Below are 27,525 nucleotides of genomic sequence, written 5' to 3' on the forward strand. Positions count from 1 at the left end.
AACTTGGACTTATCCAGTCCGGACTACACGAGGCTATGCGTCTCCTAGCGCTTAGCTGTAGTCGCTTATGTAGTATGTTACCATATTCGGGACTCTCTGCTCGTGTACTATAGCTATGCTTCCGGACTCTTCTGGTACTGTCTAGGACAATCCGTACTACTCCAGAACGGTCTAGACAGGTCTATGCCTTACACATCTCTTACTCATCCTATGGTGCGATACATCGCAATTCTTTCACCATCGTATTATTCATCGCACTATGGTACATGTGACTAACCACTCTTCGATTAGTCATGGACACTTCTCTGTAGTATATAAGGACTTCAGATTGCGTTCTCCCTCTTCAGTCTTTCCTTACTGACTGAAGAGTGAGTACTTCGTTACATCTATCTCTAACTTGTAGTTACTTACTTAACCTTTGTAGTCTTGCTTCGACTCTAGGTACAGTTTGTTACTGCAATATAGTCTTTCCTTACTGACTGAAGATCTTGCTTCGACTCTAGTCGGATCTAATCTTTGTCTTCACAGCCCCGAGTTTATCACCGGGCCCTCAAGCCCTGAAAGCCTGACACCGGGCTGGGCTGGGCCGGGCTTTTCGGGGCCGGGTACCCGGGGCTTCAGGGCTTGGAGCCCGGCCTTGCACAACACTACACATCGCCCATCCTCCTCCTTCGCCCTCGGACTCGGCACATCTATTCCATTTTTCTCTTTGCTGTCCAGAAAAAGAGAAAGGGAGTTTATCCGGCTGGAGCTCGGTTCGCTATTGGCCGCACTCATTCTCTTACTCGGGAGTTCTTGGATCCCTGTACCATCTTCCCATTCCTCTCTTCTACTTGGTTTTGTTGTGTATGGAAAAGTTCGCATGTACTTGTATCGATACTGACCATCGCAATGTACGATAGGCGTATTGATATGTCCGCGATCAGACCCATGCGAAAGACATGAGGGCAGTGTCGAGCGATAGGCATCGAGTGAATCAACGCAACTGCTGTAATGACAAGTTAGTGTTGAATCTCATATTATGTAATTGAGCTCACATTGTGCTCACGCTGGTCTTGTTTTGTCTCGTACTGTATATTTTGTCTCAGAGTCTTGTTTACATGTATATATATAGTCTGGCTCGCAACGCGTAGTACCTCACGCGTTTGCACTGCGCCCAAACGCGACTTCCTTTTTCCTACAGTTAGATCTCTTATACCCATTGATTTGGCCATAGAAGCGCATATAAACCACCCCAAAAAGCTTCACATGAGTCAACGCGCTGATTATCAGGTGCTATGATGGTCGTCTAGGTTACCAAATTTGGGCGGAGGCGAAAGTAGTTGCTTACCATGAATATCATAGTCTCGTGACCAGACGTTCGGAGCCCCAAGCGGGAACGAAAAATCGGAAGTTCCCGAGCACCTTAACGTCTGGTGGCTTTACCCCCGTGACTCCCCGCTCGGTGACCTATGTGACCTCCCTGCCCTCTCTCCGGGAGTCCGAGCTGTCCTTGCGTGCGCGCCTGCATGCTTATCTCCCACCGTCTTTGAGCTGCGCTGAGCCTACTCTGCACTATCTATGATATCTGCAAGCAGTCAATTCCCCTGTAATCCTCTGTCTCTGTTATAGGCAATACACTGTGACTTCTCTTTGTGTGCATAACCTGATAACATGACACGTCTGAATTCAGGAGTGTGATGCACCTATCGCCGTGTCCACCGATGCCCGTCACCTTGGGCTTGTACCCCTTGGAGGTTTCCTTCTCTTCTATGGGAGTATCATCGCTCAGATCTGCACTCTGTCCAGCACCAGAGTAATATCACCAGCGGTGGTCGAACTCCTGTCAATTCCATCACAGGTTGTAGCGGGTAATCTCGAGGGGAGCGGGCATCATGGGAAGAGGCATCCTCAGCAATGATATCATGCATCTCTCGCAGGGTGCTCTACAATACGTGTGGACGAGTGCACGCCACACAAGGGGTTCATGGTCAGTAGCTCGAGCGACTGCATGGTCATCTACAGCAGGCCGCCACATCGCACGAGGGCGACCTCCGGCTTTCTCGGACTGCCCCAAATGGGTGTCGATATGTCACACAGGTCACCGAGCGGGGAGTCACGGGGGTAAAGCCACCAGACGTTCGAGTGTCCGGATGCCCCCGATTTTTCGCATCCGCTTCACACTCCGAACGTCTGGTCACGAGACTATGAATATCAACAACTACTACCCTTCACCTCGACATATGTCCTCAAATTTTGCCTAATCTTAGGCTTCCCACAGGATGCAGCACAGAACCGGCTATGGAACAGGTATTATCGTATGTTTGGCAACGGCAAACGACGTCATCAACCAGCTCGGGCCGCTAGCACAGAGGATTCCGGGACGTATATCGACTCATCATTCACTGGCCGCCTCCGCCTCCCGCACAAGCTCCGTCCCCGCCCGGTCAATCTGCGTTCGGCGTGCTCCTTGGTAGGGCGACGGCGAACGGCCTCACGATCACTTTTCTCCACCCCCTTCTCGAAGGCGCACGTACAAGCATCGTGGTGACACTCTGAGCACAGGCCCTCTAAGACAAGCGTGCGGGCCGCGGCACCGAGCGCAGAGGGTTAGCAAGGGCTGTATGCAACGCTGGGGTTCAAGGTTCTGAAGGGACTCGTGAGTCAGGGTGTGACCATGCTCGTGAAGCAGTGGTGCGTCTTTGTCTGCGGGTGTCCTCTCATTATGCTTACTGGCGGTTCTCCGACATTGTACAGAATCGAGCGCGCTGTGGAACGCCAGGAAGTAGTAGATGGGAAGGACGCGCACGAGCGCACATCACTGAATTTTTTGAGCGACATCGAGGCACATATCTTGCTCATGTGCTTGTCTCAGACACTGTATGGTACGTCTTTGAGAGTCGATGACGTTCCCCGGCTGACAGGGGGCTATGTACGGACCTACCTGAAGTAGGTCTGAGAACAAATACACCTCGCACAAACACTCACAGTGCCCATTGGGTGCTGCGGCTTCCCGTCATCGTCAGTGATAAATCCCCCAACTGGATGTCGACCTACCGCAGCATTGCTATCGCATGCTCAGGTGGTCTTCTCAGCCTGCTAACAAACTTACATGTGACATTCATCGTCTCTTCACATGCTTCATTACTTGCTCATTACCGCAGCAACATCGGGCTAGGTGGATGCTGCGGTCGTTCGAGACCCGGTTCGGAAATGAATTGCGGATAGGTTGGAATACATAAAGCCGCCGCGAGCGAGAATGCATCCCCAATGGACTCCTTCCGTCACTCCTTTGACAGATGAGGAGGCAACCCAGCCTGCTTGCATGCGGCTTAGCCACTGTCATGTACGTACTGTCGACAGCTACGTGAGCACCGCCTAGCTTTCTGGACGATTATCCGGGCGGTATCCTCCACGCCGCGTCATTGGTTTGCTCACATCCCCTCTGGATTTCCAGGTGTCCAACGACTACTTTGTCGTGAGGGTGGCGTACCGCATTGCTCGCAGTTGTGAGTGGTCCTTCTGCTATATCTCTTCTTCACCCCCTTTTTGTCCCTGTTCTATCGTGCCAAATGTGTACAATTTCCCTCCACTTCACGCCGTGCTTTCACTGTCGTGTCGTATAGCTGTCAGGATTGCTGACCCATGCATGTGCCTTGCCGCCTCCGGCAACCTACAGCTTCTTTGGCAGCTGGGGCAGCCCCGCTTGGACGAGGTCAAGGGAGAAGCCCCGCCGCCCGCTGCATCTGTTGCGTACCCGCACTGTAGTACTGAGGTCCTGGACGGTCGTTATCGCGAAGATTGCGAAGCTCTAAGCGTACAACGCTACGACTTCAGGCCTTCAGGACCCATCTACCACAATCGTGGGCGAGGAGCTGATTTGGTCGATGAATCAACTGACTCCGTGGCACTTGAAAATCAATTACCCCAAACGCTGCGTTCACCTTGCAACGCAGCGACGCCACTCTCAAGCCCGACAGGGCCGGTGGCGATATAACGTACTCGTAGACTGCATGAATATGATGTCGTTTTCGTAGTGTGATGCCATGAGTGACTGGAAAGATGGCGCGCGTGAGTTCAGTGACTGATCGCGCTGGTCGTTCGCCCCGTACTTGACGCGGGAAGCTTCTCTAACGCCATGTCCGGCGTTGCGCTTCAAACACACTGCACGTCGAGTATCACGCTCCGTCCCACCCGCTGCTCCGAGTTGAGGCTCCGAGTTGAGAGCAACCAAGCGTGGTGGACAAGTTGGAATATGTAGCATAGCACTATAATATAACGGGGCGTACATGATGAGCTCGGCCAAACCCTGTCGCGAACTAGTACCAACAGCCACAGACGCAACTGCCAGTTTTGCGGACTCTGAAGGGTGCGCAATGTAGTCGGATGCCATTTTTACGGAGCTCCAGCATCACGTAAGTTATGTCTAGTTGACGAACTTCGAGTATAACTTCCAGCGAATTCTACTATCCTCAGCGTCATTAGTCCCAACATAGAGCCAAATGGGTTCACCCGAGCTTGAGTGCTCGTAGATAATGAATCAGCCGCTGTAGTATAGCTCGGTCCATGGTATCCTCGAGGCATCATGTGCCAGTGCCGCCCAGGAGGTGGTGGGACTAACCTCAAGTCCTCTGGTACACCGTGACTACCGTGACTCACCGCGTCCAAGTCACGGTTGTCGCGCATCTCCAAGCGCCTCCGACCTTACTTTCAGCCACAACGATCGTCGTGAGCCCCCTCTAGAGATCGTATTATGCCGTCTAGGGCACGACTCTAACCATAAACATCAAATAATGTCTCTCAAGCTGTCGACACCCACACACTTTCCTGCATTCCCGTTCAAACCCTATGACATCCAGCTCGATCTTATGCGACACGTCTTCTCCGCAATCGAGGACAAGAAAGTCGCCATCATGGAAAGCCCCACGGGCACTGTAAGCGACAATTCTATGCTCAAACTGATATGTGCACTCATATGATTTCTAGGGAAAGACGCTAAGTCTACTATGCGCGTCTCTCACTTGGCTCCAGCACGAACGAGAACGAGCGCGTACCGGTCAACTCGAATCCGAAGGCGGGGGCTCCCATGGTACGCAATTCATGTCACTTGTATTTGTATCATGGCAGATAGATCAGTGCGAGGATGGCTGCAGGAGAAGCTGCCCGTGCCGTTTGATCTTTGATTCCACGTGGTACGGGCCCGAGCAGCACTTCAGCACCCTATCAGGCAGGTTCTATAGTCGGAGAATGACTTTGGCGATGTTAGCGTGACAGGATCAATCTGCAGACGGCGCCGGCGAGTCTCCAGCTCAGAGACCTTATTCCTGCCGATGCTCGTTCTCACTCGTTTGAGAGACTACTCCGGATACGGGGCGCGAGAGATTATGTTTTGAATTTGTCTGCAGGATACTGAAAGAGCAGTGCAGGGACGGACTGGGTACTAGCCCAGACCATAGAGCGCCGTCGCCGGCAGCTGGAAGCAGAAGATCTCGAGTACGCGAAACGCCTCGAAGCTGCACGCAAACGCGAGGCGCAACTTAGGAAACTAGCACATGGACATGTGCGGAAGAAACCGGTAAAGCCCTGTCTCTCAGCAACGAACGTCGTGCTGACCCAAATTCCGCCAGCGACTGTCGCCCGAAGTTGAAGCCCCTCCGGACGACGCTGAAGATGACACTGTGTTTCTGCCAGATTATCAAGATGGTGGTGGCGAGCAGAGCAACATCTCACCTGCTGTGCTTGCGCTCATGCGGAAGTAAGTCCGGGCGCTTCCAACCCCACGTGCGTGCGCTCACCCAAAGTGATGCATCTCTTTAGACTGCAAGGCCCGATATCTTCTCCTGACTTCGAGAAGGAACCAAGCTGCACGAAGATCTACTACGCATCTCGCACCCATTCGCAGCTTGCTCAAGTCCTGCATGAGCTCGAGAAGCTCAACATCAAGCTCAACATCGCCGTGCCGTCCGCACCCTCTCTTCCATCCGTGCGCAGGCCGTTAGATACAAGCCGTGCGGAGAAGAGATCTGTGGAGTCCCTGGAGAATGAGAATGAGGATAGCACTATGGGAACGGGCCCGCGCGCCGTCTCTCTAGGGTCGCGCAAGCAGTTGTGTATCAACGAGCGGCTGAAGGAGCGTGCGGGAGACTTAGACGAAGCGTGTCGGCAGATGTTAGGAGGTTCGCAATTCCGTACGTGGTCTGGACAAATAACCCTGCTGACTTGTGAGTTTTTTTTTCAGAGAAGGGGAAGAAGCGATGTCCCCATCTCCCATCGGTGGAGGAGGAGGCGCGAATGTTGGATTTGAGAGACCAGATACTGGTATGTTCTAGCTGCTATCAGTCGCGCACAAAGGCCACCTAACGCTTGCACGCCGAAGGCGACGCCGAAAGACATTGAAGACCTCTACCAGATCGGCCAGGCGGCAGATACGTGCCCGTATTTCGGCTCGCGACGCGCGATTCCCAAGGCACAGGTGACTACCGTATCCCCCGAATCCTCAGCTGAAACACTAACGAAAATCACGGCGATGGTCATAGCTCGTCCTCCTCCCTTACAACCTCCTCCTTCAGAAGACTGCACGCGAAGCCCTGGGTATCGACCTCACCGATCAAGTCGTTATCATCGACGAAGCCCACAGTGCGTTTTCTCCCGTTAGCCTCTGTCTCCTCCCTCACCTCGAACACAGACTTGACTTCGACCTTGCTTTCCCTGTCGGCGACCCGTCTGCCCCTCCGTACGCTGTCTGCTGCGCGCCACCAGCTCTCGATCTACCTCTCGCGCTTTCGCAACCGGCTCTCGACCGTACACGCGCTGCATTTGAAGAGATTGACGAATGTCCTCGAGGGGCTCTCGAAGTATGCGGAGGATTGGCGTGAGGCGCAGGCAAAGCCAGCGGAGGACGGGAAGGTCAAGGGAAGGGCGGGGCCAGAAGTCGAGGTGATAACCAGCGGAGAGCTGATGACGAGATTGGGGAGGAAGGCGGAGGGAGTAAATCTGTTAGAGATTGAGAAATATCTGAGGGAGAGCAAGGTGGGTCTTCCCTACGTCGTTCTCAATTCCGTTGATAGTGAACGCGAAGTATACGGGCGCGTTCTGGCGTAGATTGCTAGAAAAATTTCGGGGTACTCGGTCAAGGAGCTCGAGAAGGCGGCTGGGCAAGGTACGTCGTCACCCTATGCCTGAGCGAGGAACTCATAGCCCTTCTGGTAGATACTGTGAAGCTCGCGAAGCTTGCGCGGTTGGCGAATACAACACCACCTTTGCACGCGGTTGAGAGCTTCATTGTCGCTCTGACTGCGTCAAGCGACGGTGCGCCCTCCGTCCTCTGATTGCTCCTATTCAGTTCTGTAGTTCAAAATCCTATCCTAGACGGTCGAGTGACTTTTAGCCTTGTCGATGGCTCAGTTGAAATCAAGTACCAACACCTCAATCCCGCAACCCACTTCCAAGAGGTCGTCGACGCCGCGCGCTCAGTCGTCCTCGCGGGCGGGACCATGTCTCCCGTACGCCCGCTGCTGACCTCCCTCTAAACCACGACTGACGTACACCATCCGAACGCAGATGTCCGACGTCGTGAACCAGCTGTTCTCCTCGCTCCCGTCAGAGCGCCTCACCACGTTCTCGTGTGGACACATCATTCCCACGTCAAACCTCCAGACGCTTGTTCTGAAGAAGGGGCCGAGGGGTGGTGAACTGACATTCAAGTTCCAGCAAAGGGGCGATGACTCTCTGGTGAGTTCGAGATCGTCTCAGGACGTCGTACAGGATCTATGTGCTAACGTGAGGAGTGCACTTGACAGATCGCAGAGTTAGGGCAGATATTGCTGAATTTCACGAATGTCGTGCCCGGAGGCATGGTCGTGTTCGTCCCTAGCTACGGGTTCCTGAACGTGATCACCGAGAGGTGGAAGGCCAGCGGCATGCTGGAGAAGCTGAGTGCGAAGAAGAAGGTGCGCATTCTCAATCTTTCCTAGCTGCATGGCATCTGACCGGATGTGAAGGTATTCTCCGAACCGCAGGAGAGTAAGCAAGTAGAAGCTGTCCTGCGCGACTACGCTGCGGAAATCAAGGATAGCTCCGTGAGTCTACGCCATGGCCCCTAGCCGCGGCCAGTGCTCACTGTAAACTAGGATTCTGTTCAGGCTAAACAGAGGCGCGGCGCGCTCCTCTTCGCCGTTGTTGGCGCAAAGCTATCCGAAGGTCTCAACTTCACCGACGACCTCGCGCGCGCAGTCATCATCGTCGGGCTGCCTTTCGCGAATCTTGGGTCGCCTGAGCTCCGCGAGCGAATGAACTATGTCACCCGTCTTGAGCAACGCCAGCTCGCCTCAGGCGCAAGGAAGGCCAAGACGAGCAGTACGAAGGACGCGGGGACGGAGCTGTACGAGAACATGTGCATGAACGCCGTAAACCAAAGCATTGGTGTGTGTCTGTGTCTTTCCTAGACAATGATCATTTGCGCTCAAGTCCGTTCTGGGGGTGTGAAGGTCGCGCTATTCGTCATCGTGGCGATTGGGCTGCGCTCGTTCTGGTGGATTGTCGGTATGCTTCGCCCAGGATACGAGGAAAGTTGCCAAAATGGCTCGAGGCTGGGACCGTGGTCACCGAGAGCTTCGGACAGGCAATGAAGGAGCTCGGGAGGTTTTATAGGGAGAAGAAGGCTTGACAGTTTAACCTAAATTCATCGGGAGACGATTATGCATCGACTGTAATCCATGTCAATATCGAGTCAAATGGGAATCCTGGCACGTATCATGCAAAACTCCTGGTCTGTATCTGAGGAGGCTCATCAAATTTTGACCGCAGCTGGCAGCAGTAATATTCTGTACTCGACCATCGGGAAAATTCTTGCAAGATCAATATAAGCACCATGGGTGAACCGGTGACACACGCCCTATATGGAATTTGGCGTCCAGACAAGGGCCCGGTCACGCCTTCGAGATAGCTTGCCTGATTGGTGGAAAACATCAACATTCCTGGTTGAACGTGTCCTCTGTTCAGCATATTTCACCGCTAGGCTACACCCCCTCTATCCTGCTGCCCAAGCTGACAGTAACGAACATATTTAGTGACTAACAGAGCGTCGCATTCCGTGCCAATCAGTACAATTGTCCTAGCGGAGTCCATCTTCTTCTCTTGCGGGCTTACCGACCTCCTGTTAATCTGCTTCATCTCCACCTTCAATAGGGTATGCTTACAACATTTACATTTGCAGTGATTGGGCGAGTAGCTGACTCAGTCACAAGCTAGCACGATAGGATCATCTTGCATGGGTCTCTTCTACGAATACAAGCCACCGTCGCCGGATGTACAACACCAACGTCTAGTCGCTCTACGTCAGCTCACTGCTCGTGGTTTTCCTTGCATTCTGTGGGGAGAGGACGCATTGAACTACGTGCACTCTGTGCCAACGTCCCTCTTTGACCAGCAAATTCAAGTACCCGACGATCTCCTGGACTGAGTATCATCCGTCGTCCAGGAGGGGCGATATGTCCCCATCCCTTTCACGCCCCATTACTCCGACTTTTTTGGGGTTAACGTAGGGAAAAGCCCTTTCCTGCGAGGCATACTACTGAAGCACCTCGACATACCTGACGACGAGCCTTATAAGCTTGACCCACTCCCCGGATACATCCTCCTTCTACCACAGTCCCACTTCGGTCTCGATGTGCGATTGAAGGACCGGTTACAGACCCTTGTGCCACCACTCGATGCGTCCAACGCGGGCATTCTGGCGCCCAAATTCCATACCTTCTTGGAAGGTCTTGTCGCGTTCAACATCAACCCTCCTATACCACTCGATACTCCGCATGGCAGGGGAAGGATGAACCACGAGGTCTTCATTGGGTATTTGATGAGGTATAGGGTCAAGTATGAAGACGACGGCAACACGCCACCGCCCAAAGAGTTGCTGCCCGAAGAGCGCGTCATCCTAAGTGAGCTTCAGACGGAGGATGCGCGTTGGTATATGGGCGTGTATCTTGGCGAAAGAAGGATGCTCTCCCTTGATGAGATCAAGGAGTACGATCATCGAAAAGTCGCGAGATTGTAAGTGGACAGTTCTCCGATGCCAATCACCCTTTCTCATGGACGACCACCAGGGACCCTCCTGCGAACGGTGTCCCTTCTGGAGGATCCGCGGCCACGATATCTAATGACATTTAAAGCGAGTCGCTCCCGTCAGGTCCCTGCAGCTGACAACCCCACAGCTCTCGATGTTACTCAACACTCTCCCTGGGAACTGAACGCCTTCACGAGGGTACCATTCGTTCGCGATCCCTGGACACGTGTGTGACATCTCATGTGATACTTGCTCGAAGACCTGCTTCTCTGCCGGTTTCTCCTCGCCAACGACTACGCTCTGCGCCTTGGCCGTTGCTTATGCGACGACGTCTTCTATAGTAGAGCCTTGCGGCGTTTGGAATAATAGAACATATGTGCCAGACTTCTGTCCTCTAGGCCGTTTTCCGTACAGTCCTTGAAGTCACGCGAAGTCAGTTATTCGGATGTGTCCGTCGAGCTAGCCATGGTTCCGGATGTGTTGTATTCAGGACGCGGGGCCTTGGCCGCTGCTCGTCTGTGCGGCTATATGGAGGCAGATCTAAGCAACGAGCCCCATAACACCTCCCAATGCCGCCTCCCGCTCTGCATCCCGTACAGGTACGAGTAGCCTACAACGAGGTGCGCGCACCTCAGGAGAGACCTGCAAGGGCAGTTAGCCCTAAGGTCCGCGCACCTCGTTGTAGTCTCTACCAGGTACTGCTCTAGTATCCGTCGCCAAGGTTTCGTCCTTGCGCTGAGTGTTTGATGACATCCTAAAGGTAACACGTTCCATCGATATCGAATCGTCATCTTCATTGTCATTTCATTGCTTCAGAGGCAAGCACGGGAACAAGCGATCGATGAAGAGCGCAGCCGTATACGCGCGAGAGGAGGATGTGGAACACGGCACTAAGCTTCCGTCACGCGCTCGCTTCGGACCACTGCATGTTCAAGACGTCTACGTTGTCAAGGGCGGGTGCTTACCTGTTGATATCTAGCACCTTACGCAGCGTGTTGATGCTGAACAGCGTTGGGAACATATTCGTCGATGATAGGAAATCCGCACCTGCAGGATAATGCACGCCCCTTCGATCATCTTTTGCGAGAGCATTCAGATGTTCCTCAGCGGCACATCTAGAATGTATCATTCTTTCGGAGCATTCATTTCTGAGAACAAGGTGGAGAAGATGGTGCCGGACATGCGCGCGGCACGTAATTCCAATCGAAGGTATCGAGTATATCGTGACAAGGAAACTATCAATATCACGGCAGGCAAAGCGCGATGGTCCAGGTGAGGAAATCTACGCTGAACATACGGGCGATGCAACGTGCCCATAAGTAAATGCTGCACAAATTTCCCTGCTTGGAGCCTGGCGCTTTGCCCGCCGTGTATTAGGCTGTGTTGATACAAACGATGAACCCGAGTAGAGTATGCTACATATGTACCTGGCCATCATGAGCGCTTCAGACTGAACGCGCGGGCCAGCACACTGGCCCCAGGCCAGGAAGCCTTGGGAGGGGAGGCCACAGGAGGTAAAAGTTTATCTCGACTGCCGCGATTGTTTAAGTGAAGCGTCTGGGCAGGCCAGACGAGCGTGCTGATATACATAGCATGACGCCATACTGGCGGGACGATCCCCGACTGTGGCTCAGGACGCCAGACGACCTGAGAGTCCTTAGCGACCTCCTGGCTCGCATCCACGCTACCGTTCCTCGAAATTGGTTCAGTGATGACAACGTAGTCGGAGTCCCAGGGCGATGGAGAGCGTGATCGAGGTGTAGAAGACGCGCTGTCTGTCGCGGTAGCTTCGTTCGTAACAGTCTCGAGGTCGACGGCGTCACTTCGGGTCGCGTTGATTGCAGCGAGGACGTCTCCGAAGCTGATCCGGGGATTCTCGAAGTCGAGTTGCAGAAGAAAGTGGTTGTCTGTCGTCCCGGACTGTGTGTTAAATGGAGCGTGGGATACCTCCTCGTGCCCGGTGTCTTCCGTGTCATCTTCTGCGGGGACGTCCGGACGTCCGATAGCCGTGTGGTTAGCGGGAGCATTGCCATGCTCGACCGCGGTAGTGGATGATTCGCTCGGACGTCGGGATAGAATCTGTGAGGGGTTCAGATTAGTTTCTCTTGCGGTGGCTCAATTGGAGAAGTACTCACGGAATCCAACGCACGACGCATATCCACAGGCAGCGACTCCGGAGATGGCAGGGCCGGAGTGATAACAATGCTGGGGATACCGTATTCCGAGTACCTCGAACCCAGAGGCGACGACATGCCGACGCCCAAGGCAGAAGGATAACTTGTAGAAATCGGTGGCAGGACGTACAGTCTGATGCTCAGCTGAAGGCTGGCATCCGGCCACTTATACGTTCAACAACAGATGTGGCCCGCGATAAAGCGGCGGTCAGAAGGAGCGCGATTATGTCTAAGCTGAGATTGCTTTGTCTCGACGCGCGCGCCTCATTCATTAAGCGTTCCAGCGCTTAATCTTCCACGCTTTGTTGTGGTCGTCGCTGTCCACGCCCTCTGCGGGTGAGATCTGTGAGAGCTCGCAAAGCGATGAGATTATATAACACATCCAGAATTCATCGGAATATAAGCATGCTGTATCAGCGGTACATAGTAAGGCATTCAAGCCTGCACCAGGATGCTCCAGTCGCCCGTAATCGCGAGCTTGGGGTCCCTGATGACAAGAACACTCGCCGTGCCCTCCTTCTTGTCCGAAGACGCAACCCCAGGGGTGTATGTCCACCGGAGCTCCTTGCCGCCTTCGATGGTGACGCTCGATGGCTTCGCAGGTAAGCCCAGGACGACGATCTTCTCGACCCGCACATCGGCGATGTCCTTCGCAAAGGCGTTGCTGCTGTCGTACGTAGTGAGCGCGACGTGGTCGACCGCCTCCGCGGGTTTCTGCGCTGCGAGGTCACGGCTGCTGATCCGGACACCCTTGCTCTTCTTCGTCGGCTTCTCCGCAGCAAACTCGCGCCACACGAACTGGCCCTGCTGGTGCGAGAACGTTTCGCCGTCGTCGAGGTAGAGCTCACCGCGGGCACTGCCATCAGAGCTGAGCGCGACGCGGAGCGTGAAGGGGTCGCGCTTCATCAGAGGCGACGAGCGACGGGGACGCTCGCGGGTCGGGATGATCGAGCCGCCGCGGATGAACAGGGGGATCTGATGAAGCTCAGCGGAGACGGTGATTTCCTTGCCCTTGGAGCTGGTGCTGCGGTAAGCATAGTCGTTGAAATAGTCGTAATACACCTTCATGACAGATATCAGCGCATGTCTTGACACTCAGAATAGACTCCCGTACCTGGTCCTCGGCGGGAAGGTACACAGTCTCCTCAGTGGCACCCTTGCGAGTCACGGGCTTGACCAACAAGCCAGAGCCGCCCACAAAGAACTGGTCATCGAGAGAGAACCCGTTCTCATCCTGCGGGAACACGACGAAGTGCGGCCGCACGACCGGCAAACCCGTCACGCTCGCCTCCCGGAACGCAGTGTACCACACAGGGAGCATAGCGTACCGCAGACGCAACATGTCGCGGACGATGCCCTTGTATGGCTCGTCCAGCAGAAACGGCTCTCGGCGCTTCGTGTCGATGTGCGCGTGCGCGCGGAAGAATGGTGAGAAGATACCGACACCGTACCACCGCACGAGCATCTCCGGCTCGGGGTTGCCGAAGAACCCGCCAACGTCAGCTGCCACGGGAACGCTCCGTTAGTAGGAAACTGGGATCACGGACGAACTGCAACGCACATCCAGCGAAGCTAAAACCGGCGATGTTGTTTGCCAAAACCATCTTCACACCGACCGCCATGTGCTCCCAGGTGCCGAGGTTGTCGCCAGTCCACATCGCGCCAAAACGCTGAGATCCAGCGTAGAAGGAACGCGTCAGGACGAAAGGCCGCTTGGGAGGGTCCGTCCGGGCCATCGCCGCCTGCGACGTAAGGTTGTGCTTTCATGACGACAAACAAGTCAGCCCTCGCACAGTCGCACGGCAGTGAATCATGCACTCACGAAGAGCATTCCGTTGATGTTGTGAAGATCGCGATGCTCCCAGCCACCGTAGTGGATGTTCTCGCGCGGCATGCTGATTTCAGGGCCGTTGAAGATCGAAGGCTATAGCAGACATGAGCGCGTAATCCCCGGGCGGAGGACAACCCACGGACCTCGTTCATGTCGTTCCAAATCCCGGTGTCAACCGTGCTGTCAACCCACGACCACTGTTCGCCTTGCGACTCGGTCTTGAACAGAGACTTCCACCAGTCCCAGCTGCCCGGGTTGAAAAAGTCCACCCAAGCACTGCTCCCGCTCCAGCACCAGCCCTCGTAGTCCGTCGTCCCGTCGCCCTTCTTGACCAGGATACCGAGCTCCGTCGCCTGCTTGTACACCGGGTAGTCGTTCGTGCGCTTCAGGTGCGGGTCGACGATCACCACCATGTGGCGCCCGATCGCCTCGACGTCCTTGATCATGTCGACCGGGTCAGGGAAGTGCTTCCTGTCCCAGATAAAGTACTTGTGCTCCTCCGAGTACTCGATGTCCAGCCAGAACACGTCAACGGGAATGTCCTCCTCGTCGAAGCGCTTCTGCACAGTGCGCACATCGTCCGAGCTCACGTAGTTCCAGCGGCACTGGTGGTAGCCCAAAGCCCAGTGCGCGGGGAGCGCAGGCGTACCCGTCAGACTGGTGTACTGCGCGAACACTTCGGCGGGCGTGGGACCAGGCAAGATGAACACGTCCAGGATGCCCGTCTCCGAGATCCAGTGCGACGTCGAGGACTTGGCAGTGGGGTGGCCAATGTCGATGAACGTGTCCGAACCGACCGCGTTGAAGATAGCGACGGTCGAGTCCGCCGAATGCGCGTGCATGAAGGGGATCGAACCGTAAAGCGACGTGGTCGAGTCCGCGAGATACTCGAACACATCGGCGTTGTACAGCCGGTAGGGGTCCGAGTAGTGCGCGTTCTCGCCGGTGGTTGTCGGGAGGTCGAGGCGCGTTGCATGTTGTGGGATACCGTAGACGTGACCGTGGTTCGGGAAGTCGATGTCAACAGACAGAGACTCGGGACCTGACACATTGAGTACGCGAGGATTTAAGCGGTGCCTCAACAACCTACCTCTAGGTTTAGGATCCGTAAACGAGTTGAAAGTCTCCTCCCACCAGCCATCCTCCTGTTCCCCCTCGAACCAGGCGGTCCGTGGGTGGGCACCGAGCACTACCTGTGCGTCGTCGTCGATGTCTAAACCCTCTTCGGGGACCGCGATACCCTCCTTGCCCTTCGCCACGGACTCCTTGGTCCGGAAATGCTCCATGTGCAACAGGCCGCGGTTGTTGAGCACGATTTGTTCCTTCCCGTTTCGAAGCAGCGTAACCTTGAGAGGCTCGAACGCGACCTTGACCTCGACGTCTTTCTTCGCGCCGTACACCGCACTGACACCATCCTTCCCGACCTTCCACTGCACCTGTTGACTGACCTTCGGCTCGTCCAACAACGCCCACGACGCCGCCTCGTCGTAGTGTTTCCGGAGACCGTCCACCTCGTCCATCCGCACGCGCACCACCCCGTCGTCGTGTATCCGGACATCGAGACTGAACTTGACGTCGGGATAGATGGATGACTTGACCGCGGCGGTGAAGGACGCCTGGTCGGATGAGAGAGCAACGCTAGATGCGTCTACAGAGTAGGGTGATTTCCAGGAGGGATTCTCGGCGGCCCTAGCAGAGAGTGCGCGTCCACGTCGACAGAAGCCAGATTGAGAACATGTCTTAAAGTCTTGACTCTTGAACGCGAGGGCCGCTGGAACGGCGGCAAGGACCAAGAGTGAGCAGAATGCTCGCATGCTGAGCGAACAATGACTATCCCTGGAGGTATTTTCGAGTCCAGAATGAACGGTTTGAAGGATGAGGAAAGTATAGTATGTTCACAGTATGGCCGTCATTAGCATTTCGATCGCCGAATGGTCTTTCGTTATCGCTTAAAAGGCTCGTTGAAACAATGCCATCATCCCATTGAGTGCCCGATTATTCAAGTCTTGACTCCGCCCAATGTACACCGTTCTCATGGCAAGCCCCTTCTCAAGCTCATTGTGAACATCATCACCTCACCACGCAATCATTACCGATGGCCGCAGTCTACGTCGATCTTTCGCATACTCTGGAGCCGAACGTACAGATATACCCTGGGGACCCTGCATTTGCATGCTGCCCTGTTCAGACGATAGCGAAGGATGGGAACAGCGTCCACAGCATCTCCATGGGCTCGCACACCGGCACACACGTTGACGCACCCAATCATTTCTGCCAGAATGGGGCTCCCATAGATCAACTACCGCTCTCTACGTTCATTGGAAATGCCGTCGTCGTAGATGTTACTCAGAAGTCTGCCAAAGCTAAAATCTCCTGGGCGGATCTTGCAGCATACGAGGGGATCATTCGTCAGAAGGTCGCTCTCGACATTGGTGCGTTCGTCCTGTTGCACACGGGGTGGTCCAAGCACTGGAAGTCGCAGATGTACTACGAGCATCCCTTCCTCGAGGCTGAAGCAGCGAAGAGGCTGTTAGAGCTCGGGGTGAAGGTGATCGGAGTCGACGCCCTTAGTCCGGACGAGACTCGCGTGGATGGCTCTATTCCTGACTTCGCCGTCCATGACCTCGTACTGGGCGCAGGTGCAGTAATCGCGGAGAATCTGACCAACCTAGAAGCTATCCGAAAGGACGATTGGCTTGTCAGTCTTGTCCCCCTGAAACTAGGCGGACTTGACGGGTCGCCAGTACGCGCGTTCGCATGGAGTACAGCCGCACTATCACCATGAGGAAGGTGTGTGAACTACGTCACAAAGCCTCGGGTTTCCATCGAGAGTACCCGGAAGTCGAGCATACCCTAACCGCATTGTCACAGCTCACGCAGTTATACTTAGACCCACAACCCAGTAGCCTCCATACCAACGCTCTATCAAGCTCCGTGCATCCTGGTCCGGCCGCTTGTCATGCAAATGTCAGACGACACACTAGGTCAGAGGCACGCCTGGCAATGACGTCGACGACACACCGCACATCCACGGAGCGCGCGCTCCGGAATTCGACGCTCAAACCATCTACTTATACTTCGAACGCTTGCCACCGGCCATCCTAGTCCAGCGGTGCAATATCCCTACCACACCCTCTATCTCGGCCGTCTTCTCTCACGAAGATCATGCCCGACACATCCCGTGCCATCATCGACCTTAGCCATCCTCTCGTATCGGGTCAAGTCCCCGCATGCGTCGGCCACCCATGCTTCAGCGCCTCCCTCAACTTCAGCCTAGCCAAGGGCGACTTTGCCAACGTCCACGCGCTCACCATCGGCACGCACACGGGGACGCACCTGGATGCGCCCTACCATTTCTTCGAGAACGGCGCGACGGTTGACTGCCTCGACCTCACCCTCCTTGCTGCCGCACCAGCCGTTGTCGCCGACGTCCGCCATCGGGGCGCGCACGAGCGCATAATCTGGGAGGACCTTATGCCTGCAGCAGAGGAGGTCACGCGGTGCGGCGCTCGGGTCCTCCTCCTGTGCACGGGGTGGTCGCGCAACTGGACCAAGGCCAATTATAGCGACCACCCGTATCTGGACGCCGAGGCTGTGAAGAGGGTCCTCGGATTGGGTGTCAGGGTGATTGGACTTGATACGCTCAGTCCGGATGAAGTCACACCCGAACGCGAGGGCGCCGACGTCCACCGGGCTGTACTGGGAAACGGGGGGATTATCGTGGAGAACTTGACGCGGCTGGATACGTTGGTGGACAGCGGGTGGAAATGCATCACGGTGAGCTTGTTACCGCTCAACCTGGGTGGGTGCGACGGAAGCCCGTTGCGTGCGGTAGCTTGGGATGGGACCGAATGATTTCGTGATGGCAGTGGGCTTGTGATATGTTGCGTCGCTCTTGTGTGCGCTACCACACCGCGCGTGGCTTGTTCTCGATCCTTGGAGGTTCCTTCAGTCTCTTTCGTTTGCCTCCTCATCAGGATTGTAATGCCGTATTCTTCATGTTGTGTGTGATATTGTCAAGTAATCAGTGTACAACATCGAAACGTCCACGATGAGCGGACAGATTCTGGCAAGCTGCTTGGCCACCATAACTATCCATATCCGCTTGAGAAGACACTATTCATTAACCCGCACTGCGCAGGCTGAACGTTCTCGGGAGCAATGTTCCACTCGGTACGAAGATCATCGGGGCTCTGGGCATTGCCGGCGTAGCTGAAGTTGGGAAACTGCTTGGTGTTGGCATTGGCAGCCGGCTGGTTGTTAACCGGGACCTCGACACACTGCGCGGTAAACTGGCTCGTGATCCCAGCGGGGAGAACGAGCTGACCGGTGTGCGCTGCAAGACAGCCGAGCATGAGTCAACGGCAGCTCCACCGGCCGGAGTGAACGAGATACGTACTGCTACGGCTGAGGAGCGAGAACCTAACCACATTCGTCGCGCTCACCCCAGGCACGGCCTGCTTAATGTGCTGGAGACGCGCCTGCTCGAGCTGGTTCTTCCTGACCGGGTCCGACGCATCCCCGACGAGATTTTCGGCGGTTAAGAATGCCTTGCGGATCGTAGTACGCCAGTTACCAGACGACTTGGCGAAGATCGCACACAGCTGGGCGGTGATTTTGGGGATTTTCTTCTTGTTCACGACAGCATTGTTGTTGGCAAACGCGATAGCGCTGTGCGAAGTCGTTAGCGTGCGTCTACGCATCGCACGTCTGGAGCACGTACATGTCCCGGTCGTCCGTGACGTAGACACCAGGGCCGATCTCCGCGTCAGCACCACTCGTGCCTTCGTCCTTCTTGGGTCCGAGGCCGATGAAGTCCAGGAACCCATCCGTCTTCTCAGGCTTGGCGAGCTCACCTCGCTCCGCCCAGAAACCAGCCGTGTCCTGCTAAAGCTGTCAGTGCTGAGCATAGCGCGGTCGATGTGGACAGGACGTACGCTGTTGGTACCGTGCCAGCCGATGAATTCTTGGCTGTCACGCTGGAAGAGATGCGTGATCAAGTCGGACGCACGCCGAAAGAAGGGCAGGTGGAGCTTGGATTGGACTGGGGCTTCGCCGCGATAGGGCACTGCAACATGACCATCAGCCATTGTCAACCTTCGGCGAGGGGAGCCCCGAAACTCACGGCAGCACCAGCGGTCGACGTCGCCGCAGAGGTCGTCTTGGATGACTAGCGGGGCATGCAGAAACATGGAGCGCCAAATGCAACACATGTCTACTCACCGTGATTTTCGACGTAGTCTGAGTGACCTTGGTCGTCTTGGGCGGCGACGCTGTCGTCTTCGCCGGAGTCTTCACCGGAGGAGGGGCCTTCACTGGCGGAGGAGCCTGCACAGGAGGAGGCGTCTTGACTTTGGGGGCCGCCTTGACCTTGGGTGTCGATACTTTGGTTGCCTTGACGGCCTTGCGGCGCTCGAGGGCAGAGGCCTCACGGTCTTCCCCAATGAACTGCAATAGGGTGGGTTGAAAGAAGTGATGACGGAGGAAATACTGCTACGTACCTCGGTATCATTTGAGCGTTCGTGATGGCGTGCCTGGATACCTTCGTCAGCTTTGTGAGGCTCTGTGAGCAGTGCACCATGGAGAGTCCGTCGAGCAACACTAGTAGTCTACTTAACCATGAGCCTCAGGCTAACCTCGGAGCTCGGAGGTTGGTGCACGTACGCCGAGATCGCGACCAGCATTTGAAGGGATGGGCATAGAGTACACGCAGAGCAAAAGCCCCAAGACGGCGAGAACAAGAAGACGATTGAAGGCGGGCATCATGCACGTATGAACTTCCAGTCGGGGTCGTTATGCGTTACGGAGAAGTCGCTCGTATAGGACCAGCTGTCCCAGCTACAAGCCACAGATTTGTTAACCGCACAAGACGAGGGAGGAATATCTCCGAATCTCACCAGCCGAGAGGAATGAAAGGAAGAGAAAATCGCGAGAGGCTCGGAAGGTGAAGGAAAACGAGCTAAGGAATGGCGATGCATTCTGTCAGGTTTATATACCTCTCGAGCGTCCCTGGGGTCGTACGGGGAGGTGCTGCGCCTCCAGCTGACACATTGTCTGAGACCAGTCCTGTCGCATACGCTCGAGTGCTCGTTGAGTGCAGCACAGGCGCTGGATGTACGCGGCGTGAAGCCGGGTACGCAAGGCAATGGCGACTCGTAAGGGCGCGAGATCGCCTTTTAATAGAGCCCTATGGTTTATGCGTCAGCGTGGCGAGAGTACGGATCTATGTATCATGATGCGGCGAGCTCCGCTTGACAACCGAGTCCTAAACAATACGTGCTATCCGGGAAACCCGTGTTGGATGTGGTTGAGCGCCAACAGAGTGCACTGAACTGGCGAAAGTCGAGTGAGCAAAACGGGTCCCATGAGGTTAGCCCGGTCACAAAGCGGCATGACGCTCATCTTTGCCCTAGGGAGTCTGCGACAGGGCACTCCCCTTGTCGCACTCCTCGTGTCTCTAGACAGCCTAGTAGATCGCAAACGCACCGATAACTTCGCCTGGATACAGCTTGATATAAAGAAGACTTTGTAGACATTCGGCCACTTTTTGACGAGCTCTCGCGGATTTGAAGGCGGCGTTCTGATGCAGGTCGGGATTTGGCGAGATGCTTTCATTTTGCGAGCCTGCAGTTTCGGCCGTAACTATGAAGTTTCGATGAGACCTGACAGGGGAGAGAGTTGGCTGAGTATATACGCCGTGAAGTGGATCATGTCTCATGCGGATTCGGAAGCAATCAGGCAGCACAGGAAATCGTCGCTAGCGCTTAGACCAACTGAGACGACGACGACGATCATAACGATATGTATCCACCCACTGTCTGGTGCGCCCCCTTCTCTTCTGAGCTCCTGCTGGACGAGGATCAGCTCGAACGGTGATGCAGGCCCTGCGTGGCGTTCTAGATCAGCCATATCAAGCCCGACGGAGGAGAAAGGATCGGAAGCACGTACATGTGATGGCGTCCTATGCGTATGCTTGGAACGTAGGGTCTCATCTGGGATTGCTGTGAGTATGCAGACAATGCTGCACTCCTTTGCTTGAGCATCACCGAACGTGTCGAACAACTGAAGTAGTGCGGTGCATGTGCATACCTTGATGTTGACTTCCAGGCATGGAGGCAGCGCAGTATGCAACGAACCAGGAGTAGACGTACTTAGATTTGATTTGATGATTCTCCAGGCGTGTAACGAGTTATTGTTAGAGACATATTGGAGTCGATGATGGTGGCCATGGCGGTGAGGTCCCATATCACGAGGGATGGATGTTCTCTTGGCATATATATCCACTATATGGGGTAGCTAGCGTTTTGATGCTTATATTAGAGATACAATAAGTACGAAGGAGCGGATCAAGGTGCATCAAGGTCGACATTACTTACTTCAAGCGCTTAGCCGCGATATGGTTGTGTTTGGCAAACATAGCGCGTGAGGTCACAAGCACCTGACATAAAGTCACCACCGTTCTTTATGCAGGCGGTTACACCTGGCTTCTCGCGAGTCCGTCATCGCTCCGCGCAGGGCTTCCATCCGGCCTTCGCTATTTACTCTCTTCGCGTGCGTATATGAGTGTGTTTTGGAGTCGGAACCTACTAAGGAACCTTCCACAGTGACCGCTTTAGGCCACACGGACCCGAATGGATTCGACCCCATCCAAAACAAACGCGCCCGCACACCGACTACTCTACCGTGGCTCTCTCTCTCTCCCTGACTCTCACCTCCTCCTCGACGGCCTAAGCTTTACACTCAAGACTGCGCATACCCACGGGAGCCCCGCATTGCTCGACAACACCCTCGCGCTCACCCTCGAGAGTTTGCGCGGTCGCAATCTGCACTTGATCGGGACCGTCCGAGTCAAGGACCTGTGGATCGAGCCCCCACCGGCAGATATCAGCGTGTGCGATATTATCCGTAGTGCAGTTGTGATACTGAAGAGACGCTATACTGATGCGAAACCCACAGCGATGTCCATCCCGACGCGACTCTGACGCGTATATACCTCGAGAACCTCTTCTGCCTCAACCCGATCGCGTCCCCGGACGGCAAGGCGGACCATGGCATCCGCGTCAGCCTCACCGACAACAGTGAGTGCTATTAATCACTTGTACGGAGTGTTGATCCCCGTGCGTGGCTCCGCCGCTATGGTGATGTCCCTGCTTGAGCCGTGCCTAGGGTTAGACACGGGTCACGAACCCGTGCGGATTTGGCTTTGAGACGTGTATTTGGGATACGGCTGCAGTACGGCTATTTGCTTGTCGCCAGAGATGGTTTTCAAGACTTCTTTGTGGGCACTGCGTCCACTGACAAGCAGATAGCCGTTAATGGAATCACCTCGATGTATAGAGGGGCCCTTCCACCGCAGTGCAACGAAGTTACTCCTAACCAATGGGTCCAAGGGTACTCTCCTTCGGGTACGGGTTTTCGTCGGGTCGACCGAACTTTGACCCGTACTAGTACCGCACGGGTATATACCCCGACCCGAAGCAGGTCTACCCCACCCGTGTCCATCCTTAGGACCCGTGTCGTGATGCACATGGGTGTACGCGGTCTACCACAAGCTAAAACACGCATATATGCACATCAGTGTGGCGCCGCACGCGCATCGATCCACCTTGATACGAATGTCTTACGCATATAGTCACATGTCTCGTCGACGCCGAGGTAAATCCGCCTTGGGTACGGGTTCGTGTCAAGTTTTGTGTATACAGTCGTGACTCGTTTCCGACCAAGTCAGGTGTGTACGCACGGGTACAATTACAGAGTAGGTCAAAACGCGTGTGTGTCGTGTCCATCCTCAGGTATGTCCGATATGGACACGGTCTCTGTTGTGACTATATGCGTTCGCCTCAGTAGGTCCTGCCGGTGAAGCGCGTATACCAACCTTCTCAACCAACTTGTCATCCCTCCCATCCGCCCATAATCCGAGTCAGAACGCTAACGACCCTGCACCGCAGACGACCCTGACACGCCAGATCTCATCATCTATGGCCAGCTCCGCCCCTCTCCCCCTCCATCTTCTGCTTCTTCCTCTTCTGCCAGCCCGCCATCGCCAGCGACAGCATCGACCTCACACGCCCCGCCACAAACGCTCCACGTCCTCGCAGCGCGGATCCTGCCCGCCCCGCCACCGCCACCCTCCTTCCGCCTGCCGCGCCCGGACGACCCCACCCCGCGCCGGCCCCCGCCCGCATTCGGCTCCGGGGCGAAGCGCAAGCGCGAGTCCGTTCCGTTCGACCTCTCGGACACCAAAGGCAGCGAGAGAAGCAAACGCACGAAGTCTACCGCAGATGCGAATGGCACCGGGAAGGGCAAGGGGCGCGCGACGGCGATGGACGAAGAGGCGATGCGGCGGGCCGCGGCGGAGACGATGGTGCGTATCCCGCCGCCGCACCTGCTGCAGAAGGCTGCATCGGGCTCGGCGGTCGCGGCGGCGCTGGGGAAGGACGCGCGCGTCGGTGCCGGGAGGGACAAGGATGTGTTCAAGGTGCCGAACGTGCCGATACGCCGGACAGCCTCCGAGGCGGACGTGTTCGGGGGCCCTAGCGTGAGTGCGGGCAGTGGTAGCAAGGGGAAGGAGAGAGAGAAGGAGAAAGTCGAGAGCGTGGAGAGGGAGAACCGGAACGTGAGTCATGCTGTTTTCTGGAGGGATACGTTCGGTCTGCTGACTGCCCTCGCCTTGCCTCTTGACCGGTGACTTGTGCAGACGGTGAAGCGGGCGGTCACGAAGGCCCTCGCGCGGGAGGGCGTCGGCAAAGGGCACGCCGAGTTCAAGGAGCTGTTCCAGATGGTGTACCATGGCGCGTGCTTTGCGCTTGTGAGTCGCCCCTCTTCTCAGCGCGGATGTCTTACTGACGAACATGTTGGACCAGCGACGGAGGTTAGGTATTGGGGCGCTGGACGCGCAGACGATTGAGCACTTTGTCGACGCGCATATACGGATGTACGTCAACGACGCACCGTCGTAGTAGCGGATGTGTTCAACTAGTGCGTGTGCTATATCTATCCTTATCGAACCTATACATCACGACGACGGCTCCACGGAAGGCCCGTGCCGGATCCTGGCAGAGAATACATTGCGAGCTCTGGAGTCACCTTTCAGCCGTGTCGCTGCTGACCTGCATAAATGACAGGGCGGTCAGTGGCGTATTTGGGCATCTCTTCGACTCTGTCCCTCTGGGGGAGGTTTTGGTCCAATGCGGTATGCCAGACTGGCTGCATAGGCACCCAGCTGCGAGCTTCGCATCTACGTCAATACGTATTATCGCCGGCGTACATGCTCCCCCGGATGCGAGATGTCCGGAAGGCCTATCAGGGCCAGTCCTAGGAATGATGCATGGAATCACCAAAAGCAGCCGTATCGTCGTCCGGCCCGGGGCGGAGGTGGATCGGGCATATTCCATCATCGCACGGCGCGGTCTTCTCCTGAAGTCGAGACACCCCAGGTGTAGCACCCTGACCTATTGGTCGTCGTCGCGTGTCGTCTCGTGCCATATGGATAGTAGGTAGCAAGTCAACATACGAGGGTTCTGGCACCTGGTAGCGAACCTGACGGTCGTTCTGCAGTCGGAGCTACTCCGACATCGGACTCTTTTATCGACAAAAATAGTTTGTGCTGTACGTGCCCCTTTCTTGCAGCATAGCTATGTGGTCGTCGGACTGAACAAACCCTGAGGGTTGCAGTGCTCTGGTGCCGCGCCCATGCTGATCGTCCCCGACGATTTTCAATGACAGCACTACTAGCTGACAGGGTCGTTTCCGCGGTCGAATGGTGAACACCGCGCACAGCCAGACGGACTCTTGGTGGGTACTTAGACTCGGTCTATCCAAGCGGCCCTCCCATTGACTCCTTCCTACTCTATCCTTCGACATGACTATCATCAATGATGAACTGGAGCTATCTAGGGTCATGCGAGTACGGGTCGATATCGCCATGATAAGTCTGTGTCCTTCGAGTCTAGTAATCTGTAACAACTCAAAGGCTAATATACCTATCTATCAGCGCTCGTCCTCTACGAGCATCTTCTACTTATGCATAGCGAGCAGAGACTACTACGAACAGATGCCTCGAGTGGATTCCGGGGGCTTGCTTATACCAAGCTGCCATACCTTCTCAACAAGGGTCTATTATGGATACGATGCATAGTGGTCATATACGCTGATCTGATGAACCAGGATGACCTTGTGAGCTCTTCGTACTATAGCGGTTCTATGTGCACTGATGAGGAGCGGCGCAGGAGTGAGTAGAACCTTGTTTGGCGAAACCTCACTGAACCGACTCCGACCGATTTTCAAAACCATTAGTTGTGGCCTACCTCAAATACTACTCCTTGTAACCGGTGTTCTAATCTATGTTGTTTGGAGCGGTGAGTGTGTCGCTGAACTGCGGCTAAACAATCGCTGAAACTAAGCCAACGCTAGTTACGCCAGTCGTCCAGACAAACGCCCTCCTTAATCACGCCGTAATTCTTCCTCCCGTCATACTGGTTGCCGCATGGCTGCCAGCAGCTGTAGACACCGTTAGGATCAAATCACCAGTTGGCATCACTGGTCATGCGGCTTACCAGAGCATCGATCTAGTATATGTATGCGAGGACAACGACAACCACGGATTTCAACTTCGCTGTATCCGCCTACTGCAATTCACGCAGTCGCGCTCCCCACGAAGTCTCCACCTCGTGAGCTTCCCTTTCCTGAGCTTCATACCGAGTCACTGAGAGAACATTTGCAACTAGGTGTGAGTCATAACATCGCATACGGTTGTTCATTCTTTATTAACCTCCTAGCTATTCTGAAGTACTCGTAGCCAGTCACATTGTGGCCATACTCATGGACTCCTCTGTATTTGCAATTCTCTGGTGGAAAACTCGTTTTATTGTTGGCCCCACACGTACACTCGACATCTTCGAAAACTCCGAGTGGGCAGAGCGGTTACGCGAACTCGTCATCAACGGTCAGAGGCCCTCACCGTATATCTCGTCCTCACCCGACGAAATACTGACTGGACCCGAGTATACCAACAGGTGGTATTCATGTTCTGTACGTCCATGGCCTTAGCATGCATTTAGGCTGATGATCGGACCCTTGACCATCAACCATCCAGGATTCTCTCCATGATGAACGTCCTGTCTACACTCTCATCACTGACGGGTTTTCTCAACTGGCTCATTTCTGAAGTTGACATGCCGTAAGAAACCCCGTAGATTCTATGACAGCAAAGCTGCAGCACTCACAATGAATGCCTCACAGGTTGACAGCCCTTTTGTTTTCCCGCGCATACTTGGAGCGTGCTGATACGGGGGAAGAGGACGACGAAGACCATCCCATAGCACCACCTTCATCCACAGTGGAGACGTTGAACTTCACGATCACCCCGCTCGCACCAGAGACTGTCAATACTAACGAGGCTAGAGAGGTTGAATCGCTTGAATGGGAAATTTATGGGAACATGGATAGGAACGGGAACATGGATAGGGACGGGGAGACGATCTCGCAACTGTCTTATCCCGAGCAAGAATCATCCACAATATTCTGGGGTGACACTCCCGTATCTCAATAGGGACATGTGCATGTGAGTCGGACTTCGTTTCAGCGTTAAAATGGTAGTAGTAACCACGATCTCCTTGCCCTTTGCCTGTAGATGGAACATGTTCTGGACACGACGATATAGACCGTGCGAGTGCTCAAGCTCATTTGACTGAGATTATAGAGACTATCGAGTTCGGCCAATCAACATTGTTGGTTACCTCAACAAGTCAAGGTGATCTTTTCTCCAATCAATACACAACTGTGCAGAGCAAGATGCAGACGCGTTCTCCAGAAGTACTGTTAGTACAAGGCACTGTATATTAAGGGCTCTACATGCGTACTCGTGCAGCTTGTATCTTTGCACCAAGCTCTGCGCAGCAGACCAAGGATCGTTCACTGCCCTGTCCCATCCAACCAGAGTATACTCAGCAAGATTTGGGAGTACCTTGTTGTTGAACTTGGACTTATCCGGTACGGACTACACGAGGCTATGCGTCTCCTAGCGCTTAGCTGTAGTCGCTTATGTAGTATGTTACCATATTTGGGACTCTCTGCTCGTGTACTATAGCTATGTTTCCGGACTCTTCTGGTACTGTCTAGGACAATCCGTACTACTCCAGAACGGTCTAGACAGGTCTATGCCTTACTCATCTCTTACTCATCGTATGGTGCGATACATCGCAATTCTTTCACCATCGTATTATTCATCGCACTATGGTACATGTGACTAACCACTCTTCGATTAGTCATGGACACTTCTCTGTAGTATATAAGGACTTCAGATTGCGTCCTCCCTCTTCAGTCTTTCCTTACTGACTGAAGAGTGAGTACTTCGTTACCTTTACCTCTAACTTGTAGTTACTTACTTAACCTTTGTAGTCTTGCTTCGACTCTAGGTACAGTTGGTTACTGCAATATAGTCTTTCCTTACTGACTGAAGATCTTGCTTCGACTCTAGTCGG

At 54.8% G+C, this 27,525-nt stretch overlaps 9 protein-coding genes across 9 annotated transcripts; 5 read left to right on the forward strand and 4 right to left on the reverse strand.

Moving 5' to 3' along the window:
* The first annotated feature begins 2,497 nt into the window (after positions 1-2,497).
* Positions 2,498-4,008, forward strand: DICSQDRAFT_140577 (uncharacterized protein). The gene is made up of 5 exons (XM_007370014.1): positions 2,498-2,673; positions 2,737-2,864; positions 2,933-3,325; positions 3,437-3,488; positions 3,659-4,008. Exons 2-3 carry the CDS (start codon positions 2,840-2,842, stop codon positions 3,205-3,207), a joined length of 300 nt encoding a protein of 99 aa, XP_007370076.1. The 5' UTR covers positions 2,498-2,673; positions 2,737-2,839; the 3' UTR covers positions 3,208-3,325; positions 3,437-3,488; positions 3,659-4,008.
* A 764-nt stretch (positions 4,009-4,772) lies between these two features.
* On the forward strand, positions 4,773-8,644 carry DICSQDRAFT_70019 (DNA repair helicase; the record flags this gene model as incomplete). Its single annotated transcript, XM_007370015.1, has 17 exons — positions 4,773-4,913; positions 4,966-5,068; positions 5,406-5,554; positions 5,607-5,734; positions 5,797-6,155; positions 6,218-6,297; positions 6,356-6,451; positions 6,516-6,615; positions 6,665-7,008; positions 7,081-7,138; positions 7,189-7,287; positions 7,348-7,481; positions 7,540-7,710; positions 7,779-7,928; positions 7,980-8,057; positions 8,130-8,400; positions 8,466-8,644. 17 exons carry the CDS (start codon positions 4,773-4,775, stop codon positions 8,642-8,644), a joined length of 2,640 nt encoding a protein of 879 aa, XP_007370077.1.
* Positions 8,645-11,473: 2,829 nt separating this feature from the next.
* DICSQDRAFT_174197 (uncharacterized protein) lies at positions 11,474-12,291 on the reverse strand (the record flags this gene model as incomplete). The annotated part of the gene is made up of 2 exons (XM_007370016.1): positions 11,474-12,118; positions 12,175-12,291. The coding sequence occupies 2 exons, from the start codon at positions 12,289-12,291 to the stop codon at positions 11,474-11,476; spliced, it is 762 nt and encodes a 253-aa protein (XP_007370078.1).
* Positions 12,292-12,562: 271 nt separating this feature from the next.
* On the reverse strand, positions 12,563-15,897 carry DICSQDRAFT_183350 (alpha-glucosidase). The gene is made up of 6 exons (XM_007370017.1): positions 15,135-15,897; positions 14,188-15,086; positions 14,036-14,137; positions 13,775-13,973; positions 13,328-13,716; positions 12,563-13,275 (listed from the first exon to the last, which is right to left on the reverse strand). The coding sequence occupies exons 1-6, from the start codon at positions 15,856-15,858 to the stop codon at positions 12,649-12,651; spliced, it is 2,940 nt and encodes a 979-aa protein (XP_007370079.1). The 5' UTR covers positions 15,859-15,897; the 3' UTR covers positions 12,563-12,648.
* A 242-nt stretch (positions 15,898-16,139) lies between these two features.
* On the forward strand, positions 16,140-18,228 carry DICSQDRAFT_157501 (putative cyclase; the record flags this gene model as incomplete). Its single annotated transcript, XM_007370018.1, has 2 exons — positions 16,140-16,834; positions 16,916-18,228. One exon carries the CDS (start codon positions 16,140-16,142, stop codon positions 16,827-16,829), a length of 690 nt encoding a protein of 229 aa, XP_007370080.1. The 3' UTR covers positions 16,830-16,834; positions 16,916-18,228.
* A 9-nt stretch (positions 18,229-18,237) lies between these two features.
* Positions 18,238-19,826, reverse strand: DICSQDRAFT_140581 (uncharacterized protein). The gene is made up of 8 exons (XM_007370019.1): positions 19,709-19,826; positions 19,546-19,653; positions 19,268-19,492; positions 19,170-19,214; positions 18,982-19,112; positions 18,768-18,928; positions 18,444-18,715; positions 18,238-18,380 (listed from the first exon to the last, which is right to left on the reverse strand). The coding sequence occupies exons 1-5, from the start codon at positions 19,808-19,810 to the stop codon at positions 19,041-19,043; spliced, it is 552 nt and encodes a 183-aa protein (XP_007370081.1). The 5' UTR covers positions 19,811-19,826; the 3' UTR covers positions 18,238-18,380; positions 18,444-18,715; positions 18,768-18,928; positions 18,982-19,040.
* A 247-nt stretch (positions 19,827-20,073) lies between these two features.
* On the reverse strand, positions 20,074-21,205 carry DICSQDRAFT_157504 (uncharacterized protein). The gene is made up of 3 exons (XM_007370020.1): positions 20,993-21,205; positions 20,531-20,928; positions 20,074-20,376 (listed from the first exon to the last, which is right to left on the reverse strand). The coding sequence occupies exons 2-3, from the start codon at positions 20,760-20,762 to the stop codon at positions 20,324-20,326; spliced, it is 285 nt and encodes a 94-aa protein (XP_007370082.1). The 5' UTR covers positions 20,763-20,928; positions 20,993-21,205; the 3' UTR covers positions 20,074-20,323.
* A 1,555-nt stretch (positions 21,206-22,760) lies between these two features.
* Positions 22,761-24,048, forward strand: DICSQDRAFT_140584 (uncharacterized protein). Its single transcript, XM_007370021.1, has 3 exons — positions 22,761-23,660; positions 23,742-23,852; positions 23,908-24,048. Exons 1-3 carry the CDS (start codon positions 23,406-23,408, stop codon positions 24,001-24,003), a joined length of 462 nt encoding a protein of 153 aa, XP_007370083.1. The 5' UTR covers positions 22,761-23,405; the 3' UTR covers positions 24,004-24,048.
* A 2,103-nt stretch (positions 24,049-26,151) lies between these two features.
* Positions 26,152-26,594, forward strand: DICSQDRAFT_174203 (uncharacterized protein; the record flags this gene model as incomplete). The annotated part of the gene is made up of 2 exons (XM_007370022.1): positions 26,152-26,222; positions 26,285-26,594. 2 exons carry the CDS (start codon positions 26,152-26,154, stop codon positions 26,592-26,594), a joined length of 381 nt encoding a protein of 126 aa, XP_007370084.1.
* Between the last annotated feature and the right edge of the window lie 931 nt (positions 26,595-27,525).

The sequence above is a fragment of the Dichomitus squalens genome, assembly GCF_000275845.1.
Source record: "Dichomitus squalens LYAD-421 SS1 unplaced genomic scaffold DICSQscaffold_60, whole genome shotgun sequence".
NCBI classification, from domain to species: Eukaryota; Fungi; Basidiomycota; class Agaricomycetes; order Polyporales; family Polyporaceae; genus Dichomitus; species Dichomitus squalens.